Below are 10657 nucleotides of genomic sequence, written 5' to 3' on the forward strand. Positions count from 1 at the left end.
GCATGGGGTCGTCGGATTGGCTACCTTGTTTATTCTCCTTGTTCACTATTCTCAGCTGATAATGTTTTAATTGGTCTTGTCAGGTTATCGAATGCTGACTTATCTATAGCCCAATACAACAACGCTATTCTTGAGATCGACGGAAAAATCACTTATATATTTGATTTGTGAAAAATAAATGTTAAAAAAAACATGTACTCGTAATATAACTCTGCCACAGTCTCAATATCAAACGTGGGTTACCAGTATATTTAGAATAATTACATGTACGTAAAATCGGGCGTGAGTAATTGAGAGGGGTGATAACGCTAGGCTGAAGTGCACACCCATAGGGCCAGATGACCAGCCGCCGCTGATGATACTACAATATTTCCTGCATGTTTCACTATATGTGGTAAATATTTGTAAACATATTTATCATATAATATGATGTTAACATGAGGAATATACACTATGATATTAATTTCATCACATACAGGTAGCTGTGCATAATCCGACAGAACTACCAGACATGATGGCAGATGGAATTGAGCTGCCAGAAAACCAGTCCCTGATAATCGCAGTTTCACCCTCTTTGACAACGACGCAGGAGGTTCTAAGGAGTTTCCCACCCAAGCAGAGGGGATGCCTGTTTCCTGATGAGAAGAAGCTGAAGTATTTCAAGACCTACACACAGAGCAACTGCAGAGTGGAATGTTTGGAACAAATATCAGAGACGGAGTGTGGATGCGTTGGAATGTACATGCCACGTGAGTGTATTCTGAAATGAGCATTACGCTTATAGAGGAACATATGTGCATAGTCCCTATACCCTAGACAATAAGCAAGAAAGAGCGGAAGTGAATGAATTATGTAATGCTAAAATAAAAGATGATCTAGTGAGGTATAACTTAGAAATATTAAAGAATATTGCCCAGAAATTTCAGAAAAATGACCGAAACTTACCAACAATAGTGTAAAGTTAAAAATTGCCAATAATTTACTTTCGTTTTTCCTGAATAACATTCTAAAAGCTCCCACAAATCACATATCTGCGTCACCCAAAAATGGCGAATTCGAATTGACGACCAGGTATTTGTAATTGCCATCAAAAATATGGTGATATAATCATTAAATACTAACACACTTAGCTCCTTGGAACATAATTATTAATATGCGCAACATTTAGTTCTTTTTCATGTATAGTTATAGGGTCTATAGCTACATTTTGTGATAGGAGAAGTGAAACAAGAACACAAAGAATCGCAGTGATTCAACATAAATAATAATAATAATAATATAAGTTCGGTGGCCGAACTGGTTAAGTGGTAGACTTTCATTTTGCCATGCTCAAGGTCCCGGGTTTGAGTCACGGCCTGGACAAGGGTGATAATCCTGATCCATCGATTTCATGTAACCATTATCGTTGCTATTAGCCAAAGTTTGCAGAAAATAACAGAAAATGTAAATTTTACGTGAGGTAAGAAAGCTTTTTTTACTACTTAAACTAAAATACAAAGAGTGCAATTCAAAGACTTAGAGGACTGACTTATTTATTAAAACTTTAGCTTCGTAGTTGCCATTAAATTTGCTTAATAATACCGTAAAATTAAACAGTACTTAAAAATGTAATGTGTTTCTTACTAAAATATTTCTTTTTTTGTATAAATTTCAGAGGACGCTACCATGCCTTATTGTGACGTGACCAAGAAGTTGAATTGCAGGAGAAATATATTTGCAGGTAGCTTCAAAAATAGATGATAAATGCGAAATCTTACTACCAACCACATAGATAGTTTCTGTTCCAAATATCTCATCGCTACGTGTGCGTGAGACACAAATTAGTGAGAAAATAAGAGAAGCAACTCGCAAGACGTCATTAAGAATAGTTGATGTCCTCTACACCCTGTGAAAATATGTTCATGTTTTACGGTAACACCCCGTACACACACATGTATAGGTTCAAAAGAAAACTACAACTTTTTACACAAATAGGACACTCGAGTGATATGGTACTCTGTCTATCAATTTCGGAAGAATCAATTTCAACTGACGTTACATCACAATCGTCTTCGAGTTTCTCTGCAAATTGAATATTTTGGCTTAAATACCGGTGAAATTTTTCATTATATTATTATTTAAATATCGCATTATGCTCAAAAGTATACCTAATAGAAATTTTCTTACACACTATGCAATTCGTTTCCAAATTCAGATATTGTGACTATTGAATTTTTGACATCTAATAATATATCATTTCCTTCCTAAAGCTATGAAAAATCATGTTTTATCAACTAGCAATTGCTATTTTATAATCCGTAGCCTACATGTTGCATAATGTATGTACAACTGATAATATCAGTATTAAAAATAAAATACTTAAATTAAAACATAATTTTATGTGTTTGCAATAATTTGGTTTTATAATAATTATTAAATATATATAAGTTTATATATTACAATTGTAGTTTATATTTTATCAGAATTTATGATTGCCGTATTTCACCGCAGAATCGTAGCAGATTTTATGCCTTTTTTTTTGGAAAAAATATTGTGTCGGTATCAACGGCACTTGAAAAAATATTACTAAAGTGTTTTCTTGTGCAAGATTAGGTTGCACAGAATACTCGCGATCGTACGATAAAATTGAAGAAAATCCAAATTGATGTACAGAATTTCTTCGTGACAGTTTGGTGATCATTTTTACGTTATGAAAGGAGTTTTCACATTAGTTTTTTATTGATTTGTGCATTATAACCGAAATATTACACTTTTTCTGTGTGAGAAGATTCTTTTGTTTTCGTTATCTGACGCGCCCATGCGACAAGTACGCGATGAAAGTTTATAAAGTATTTTTGGAATGAAAAAACAGTATGCAAAGATTATGCGGTGAAATAGTTAAGTTTATATCTTTTTTGCAGATGCAAATTTAAGAATGTGTAATTGTTCAGATTGTATACCAGCCTGTACAGAGCTAAAATACAAAATTGATTTGCAATGGAACGATATACGATACGAAGAAATCTCTCTAAACAGGAGGTAGGTTTCTTCCAAAATTATGTCTACATACATATACAGGGTGGTCCAAAAGTCCGGAATGGGCCGAAAACACCGAAATGCATGCGGTTATTGAAATTTTATATGTGTACATGTAGTTTGGGCTGGTAGGAAAACCTATAAAATCGCTTTTGAAATATGGTCGCCATCTTAAAGGCCGCCATCTTGGATCGAGATCACTTTTCTAACTGGTTTGATTTTGATTTGATTTGCTTTATTTTACTTCGCCTTTTGTGCCACGTTTGGCTAATTTGCGAAGATGGGGATGAGTGATGATATGATGAAATTGATGAATGAACACTCACAAACATCCATCCCCAGGTCAGGATTCTAACCCTGGACCCCTGGCGTCGTAACCCGATGTGTTAACCACTCCTCCACAGGGGCCGGCTTTTTTTTAATGGAAACGTAGTCGGCGGCTTTTTTTTAAATAGGAACGTAGTCATGTGAAACATGAAATTACACTGAAGAAAGCTCACAAATACGATGGTAGCATTCATTTGTGCAAAACTTTATCCATGTTTATGCTACAGGGTGTTAAAGAAATGTTTTCAATGGTTTCTCTCATTGTTGCAGGATGTTAGAGGATATGCTCAATGTGTCCACCATTGTTGGCCAGTGTCATATTGAGTCGATTCACCCATTCCTGATGGACTTTCGATAAGATGTCGGGTGTCATGCTTGCTCAGCACTCGACAATTCTGTCTTTCAAATGTTCCATATCACGAATTTTTACGGAATAGACCAGTGAATTCACGTGGCCCCACAGATAAAAATCGAGGGAGATCAGATCCGGCGAGCGTCATGGCCATTCCACAGGCCCCCTGCGACCTATCCACTGATTGCATGTACAAATAGTCCCTAACAGTGTGATCAAAATGTGGGGGAGCGCCGTCATGTTGAAAGAACTCAGGGAAACTGCCATCCTCGATCATGAGAGATGAAAACACTTGTGTATCCAGTAAGTTCAAAAATCCTCGGCATTGAGGGTGCCGTTAATGAAGAAAGGTCCTACCACACAGGTTCCCCATATGCCACACTATACCATCACTATTGAACGGAGCACTGTCCCAGATATATCCACCCAATGAAGATTCGATTCAGACCAGTATATCATGTTTTGTCTGTTCACCTCCCCATTTAGATAAAAGTTTGCTTCATCACTGAACAACACCTTGTGAGGGAAGGTAGGGTCTTGTGACACCTTACGGGACATTTCTTCTGCAAATTCAACCCTGCGGTCAGGATCGTCCTCACTCAGGTGTTGAAGTAACTGGATCTTGTATGGATGCCATTTGTGCCTTTTCAGAATCCTCATAATGGAAGCACGACTCACACCAGTAACAGCAGCATGACTACGGGTACTAAGGTGCGGACTCAACGTAACTGCCGCCAACACAGCTGTCGATGTCGCTTCATCTGTGGCTACCTTAGGCCTACCTGATTTGGGCCTGTTTGCAACAGATCCAGTCTCTCTGAACTTAGCGATCAGTTTCCGCACAGTGCGGTCAACAATGGGAGCTCGTTCTGGATGGCGCTGATTGAACTCATCAGCGATGACTTTCGAGCTTCTTTGCCCACACATTAGGATGATTTCCACGCGTTCTGCTTGTGTGAGCTTCATTTCTTAGTGCACTTGCAACAATGAGAGAAACCGTTGAAAACACTCCTCTAACACCCTGTAGCATGAACATGAATAAAGTGTTGCAAAAATGAATGCTACCATCGTGTTTGTGAGCTTTTTCCAGTGTAACTTCATGTGTCACAGCCCTAGGTTTCCATTTAAACAAAGTGATCTCGATCCAAGATGGCGGATTTCAAGATGGCGACCATATTTCAAAAGCGGTTCGGTAGGTTTTCCCCCATCCCTAAAATACATGTACACATATAAAATTTCGATAACCGCATGCATTTCGGTTTTATTCGGCCCGTTCTGCACTTTTGGACCGACCACCCGGTATAGTTGACTTTCTAGTTTAAATTATAGCATGGAAAGAACAGAATTCTTACAATATATAAAAACTGGAAAATATACATTGCCCTTCTCGATCGAGTAGTCCGATGAATTAGCGCGGTGGAAAGTAAGATCGCGTCTGCCGGCAAACAGGATGCAATATCAGCCTAACTGGAGCCGATAGCTATGTAATGAAAGAAGCTCGTACAATCACATTGACTGTTGGCAATTATATCCTCCTGCATCCACACATTTACGGCATTTTTTTAGGAAATTTTCACTAACACGTATCAGTTCCACTTCCATTTTTTTTCAAATAAACATAAAATATATGTGACAGTGTATCAGATTCACGTCAACTAAAATTAAATGGGCATTACTAATACATCCAGGTTCAAGGAGTCTCTAACATGTAATGTAATATTTGACTTCACTTTAGATGAATATATCAGCATTTTAAAAATGTAAAATTTAAAACGGAAACATATCCATCATCTCTTATGACAAATGAGTACGTTGCAAATCTTTTAGAAAAAGAAAGATTATTATAATGACTGTAATAATAAAGTAACAGTTATACCTTATGCTCGTTGTTTCAGTCTTGGCTTACTTTTTCTGTACATTACAAATCATAGAAGAGTTGTGACGTTGTGAAAGTTTCACGATATTTTTAGTTTAGTTTCATTCTGTCCGATACTGGATGATAAAATCAACTGATTGACGAAAATAAATTGATGTAAAATGTCATGGAATATTTTAAAATATGTTGAAACTCACAGATAATAGGTAGCATTATTCCTGTAAATATTACATGATTAGAAAGGTGAATGTAGAAGGAAAAAATGTTAAAATATACTGTATTTAACCAATTGTATACAAGTCTGATAAAATGTTCGGTTTATTCCAGAGCTGCGAAAGTTGTGGTTTTCTTCAAAGAAAAGAAGTTCTTTCAGACACAAAGAAGAAAGATTTATGAATGGACTGATTTTATTGGTAGTATGAATAACCTAATTTTAAGGTTGCTTGTTCATGTGTTAATTATCAGAATGCCTCGTATAATAGTACACGTGAGGTGGAATATATTTAAAACGGGCAAGCTGTCTTATCTTCAGGAGAAATTGTTGTATTTTTTTGTAGTATGAGAATTAACGTGATACACTTCATAATACTGCATCATTTTAATATATAATTCTTATTAAAATATATTACGTTTGCTTAAATAGCTTTGCAAAAACTATCTATTAAGAGCGTAGGAATTGGAAAACTTCCCATTCTACGATGTGCTATGTTTTGCTATTATTGCTATATTTAAATAATACATTGTTCACCACATATGAAAATATCAAATCGGAGAAGAAAACATTGCACAAAAAATATCTCTTAGAACTAAAAGAAATCAAAAACAACAGGCTTATACTAGGAATTTTACCCATATTCAGAAGAGGTAAAAAGTATACAGTCCTCATCTGATCACGATAGTCTTGAGTCACATCGACATAGACAAGCGGTACAATGCTTACTAATAATGCTTACAACGCAGGATCTGATCTGTTTGACGGAAATATGGCGGCGGGTTTGATTTCGCTTACTGAAGCTTGGGAGAAGTTGAAACCTAAAACCCATTCCCAACACCCAGATCCTTTGGCGGACTAACAAGAACTAGTTAATACTCCTCGTATGTTCAAAAGTTCAAATACAACTGGCTCCTTTATGTAAATTAAATTATGCCCTTTTATGCAGAGGAGTGTTCACATAAAGCTCCCTTGTAATCAAGGGGTCCCGGGTTCGATACCGGAGGCACAAGTGGTTCGGATCCCACTTTAAACTGTAGGTACAGTCCCGATTAGCCTTACTTACTGTGCATAAAGTGGACTTAAAACACCAAATCAATCAATCAATCAATCAACATAAAGCTCTTGTTGGCACAATCGCCTTCCTCCTAAATGTGGACACGTCATTAAAAACAAATAAACAAGTTGGAGCTACGCTTAGTGTACAACCACGATTTTCTCCATTGCCAATGAGAAATTGCCATTTGAATCAGATTTCATCACATAATTCTTTTATCTCTTTAGCATTTGTAGTTTCCCTAATAACCAAACCGAGATAACTACGTATTTTTAAAAATTATCCTCTCATCCTTTCTACGCAAATATATATTTATACTGTTATTTGTTACGGATAGATCACTATAATTCCGATTGTAAATTTTAACCACATTGACAGACAGATGGCCAGATCCATCGGTATAAGAAATATCCTTTTATTCTAGCATGTGGTATTTTCTTCTTCCCAGATATTTATATCTCTGTATGTGTATTGTGTAGTAATATCCAAGAGAGAAAATTTTATATATATGTGTATATATATATATATATATATTTCTCAGATATGTAAGCTTAGATATTTTATTATTTATTGATTGCAATTGTTTGACTGCATAAAGAGACACTCATATCGAAATCCTTCATATTACGTAATGTTAGTATGATGTAGATGTTTCTGTCAACAGAATTTCATGTTACGATCGCTAATAGTTTCTGAGAAATCGAAACGTGCCTATTCTTTTCGATTATTCACTAGAACACACAAATGAATAAGAATATGGATATAACATTAAGTTAATAATTCACAGTTATTTTAATGATCGCTGCATTAAAATGCAGGTATCGGTTCTTGCCTTTCTCTTGCTTAACCCCATAGGAAAATCAAAATAATTTATGTAATCTGCAATAGCTTAATTAGGTCTTTATTACATTAGATAGTATACTTAATTAATTTTTTCAAAGCTGATAAGTAGCTGACGCCAATTCAGCTTTACTACTTTACAATATATTAAGATGTAATTGTTTCTTATTTCTCGGCAATTGTAAATAATGCAGTTCTTGTAAATTTTCAGCTGACTGCGGTGGAGTGCTTGGCCTCTCTCTTGGCGTGGGTGCTCTCAGCCTCTTTGACGTCATCTACTTCTTCGTTCTCCGCAGGCAAGGGAAATGCTGCCCTAGAGATTGTCCCAGAACAAAAGAGACCAAGCCATGAACTAATTGTGTCTTGAGCAATGGATCTAATTAATTATCTCAGTTCTTTATATTATGATGTTGTAAACACGACACATTAGTAACGTGTACCGAACACTAATTAATAATTTGTATAATATAATTTCAGTTCTAATGCCGAAATTTTACCACATGTATTTTAATCTTGCAAGATGTAGATGTTATCGAAATTATTGTGAACTGTACTTTTATTTTCGATATAATGAAAGTTTGCACACTTTTACAAACACGTCTCAATTAGTGTTTGCATTATGACGCTATGGAAATTAATTTTACAAGCCTCATGTAATTTAACATAACTTTATATTATAAATGTATTAAACATAAACAGTTCGGCACCCCCTTTAACACTCAGAGTAGTTTGGTTAAAATCAAATAGCTGATGAAATTGCAAAATTTTATCAGTGGTTAAATTATTCATCTAGTCTCACAAATGTTTAAAGGTTTATGCTAATAATGTTAAAATCTGAAATTGCAAATATGTTGAAGTTATTGCCACAAGTTAACTTTTAAATACAACTGCACATGTGTTCATTCCCTTTCCGCATTGTTAAAACTTCATGTTGCCATGTTTTATCATGGAAATTAAATTCTTTTAACACATAAGTTATTTGCTAGAATCTTGGTAACTATCGTCAGAAACGTAAGACATGTATTATGGAACAAAAACTAACCTACCTATTTTATTTTGTACGATAAATTTCAAAATTTTCCTTCATGTTGACATCCATTGAATAACATACCCAGATGTCGGGCTCACCTGGTATACTGCCCTCTCACATGACCAATGTTGACAATACACTTCGTAATTTAAAAAAAAACAACAACATAGTTTTCATGAATATGCCACAATTAAGCCCATAGATCGTCTGTAATGCATAAAATTCGTACAAAATTATCGTTCTTCTATCAATTCGATAAGTACCAATTGCAAGCGATTCCACAGCTGCCTTTAATCCACGTATATTTTTAATCCTTAAAAGAACTGTTTACACCTTAGTAACTATTGCCCATACTGAACGTTCATGTATATCATTATTTTCTTCTTTCATGTTTAAAATATATACACATAGATAGACAAAGTTAATATCCAGTGTAAACTTCACGTCTCTATCCCCTTTTGTATACAAAAGTAAAGAAGGTTCAAAGTCTCGGCTGCGTGAGTTTTTGAACATACTGTATTAAGCATTCTTATTTGAAGGGAATTTAAGCGTATTTTATGATACCTTTTAAAATATTGAGAAGAAACATTCTTCTTTTACACAATGCCGTACACCCACTTTTACACACTTATTTGTCACGTGTTTGCTCGTTCATGCACATAATTCTCATTGACTGCATCTAGAAGTACTTGCCGTTCAATGTAATACAGTCTAAATGTAAACTTTGGTAGCAAATGTATGATCGTTGTGTCTGCAAGAAATATATAGTTTTAATTGCAGTACAGTAAATAACAATTCAAAGCCTCTGAACAAAATTATAGGCCCTAATAATCATTCTTTTTCAATGGCTAACGAACAATAAAGCATTATTTAAGCCTATGATAGCAAGTATTTAATACAAAAATATTCGTATTTCACAAACACCTTCTTTTAACAAATATAAAGTTACGATAACATGCAATTTATATTAATGAATTCATGCATCATAATCTAACGATACTCTTTCATCAATAACAGTAAGTTAAAATTTAAAAAAAAATTATCGGCTGTAAGTAACATGATGTTAAAATAGGTTTCACAATACAGAAATACGTAGAAGATCAACTCAATGAGGCTCATCAAACTGGCACCAATAAACAATCCAAAGATTCCTGCTATGACAACTGTGAAAGAGTAAAAGTAAGTTGAGATTAGAAGTCTCTATATATTAACGCAAACACACGGAAATTCCAGCTAAAATATTTACATTAAATTTGAATGTAATTTAAATTGTTAATTTGTGCACGTTATAAAAAGAAAAATAAATTTGATTACACTTTGGTCACAGGAGTTATTAATTTCAAGAACATTTAGGTTTACATTCATCGATTCTTAACAAAAAATTACCGTATTTAATTTGAGCAATTACAAAATCAGCAAATTTAAAATGGACCTTCGACACTACCACTAGGTTTAGCTAATCTTGAACTACCTATTTATAATTCATTAGAATTTTTTCCTTCTTTGTAAAATCCACCTAGCGAATTATTGACAGCTTTAGGGTTTCAAATATGTTAAATTCTGTGTCAGTGATTGGATATGTCTCTATACTAGATGTTAGATCAGAATATTACATGTGGTAGTGGGGGAGGTGAAAGTTCACATTTCAGATGGTGTAAGAGTAAATTTTAAGCCAAAATGAATATAAATTTGTCCTTTCTGAAAAATGTTATAGGGTGTTGCGGGAGGAGGAGGAAGGTGTTAGGAATGTTTTAGGAATGTTTTGGCATTTACTGTTCGTACATAGCGAAACGGTTAGATAAGGAATGAAACCTTCAATAAAAAAAATGAAATCTTACTTCATTCTGAAGAAATTAGAAAACTCTGGCTGCAATGGAAGATATGCTTTTGACATTTCAGAGTACCATTGCAGCACTGGGTGGCCATTTTAATTCTACCATTTTCAACTG

The 10657-nt window shown here is 34.7% G+C and overlaps 1 protein-coding gene across 3 annotated transcripts in view; it reads left to right on the plus strand.

The window, feature by feature from the left end:
* LOC146003575 (uncharacterized) overlaps positions 1–9985 on the plus strand; it is a 340389-nt gene extending 330404 nt beyond the window's left edge. For all 3 annotated transcript variants that reach the window (XM_083141873.1, XM_083141874.1, XM_083141875.1), the window contains 5 exons: positions 479–749; positions 1655–1720; positions 2901–3018; positions 5898–5983; positions 7890–9985. In XM_083141873.1, the coding sequence (XP_082997999.1) occupies positions 479–749; positions 1655–1720; positions 2901–3018; positions 5898–5983; positions 7890–8029 (681 nt within the window). In that variant the 3' untranslated portion in view covers positions 8030–9985. The remainder of the gene's footprint in view (positions 1–478; positions 750–1654; positions 1721–2900; positions 3019–5897; positions 5984–7889) is intronic.
* The last annotated feature ends 672 nt before the right edge of the window (positions 9986–10657 follow it).

This window comes from Lepisma saccharinum, chromosome 20, assembly GCF_977018435.1.
Source record: "Lepisma saccharinum chromosome 20, izLepSacc3.1, whole genome shotgun sequence".
NCBI classification, from domain to species: domain Eukaryota; kingdom Metazoa; phylum Arthropoda; class Insecta; order Zygentoma; family Lepismatidae; genus Lepisma; species Lepisma saccharinum.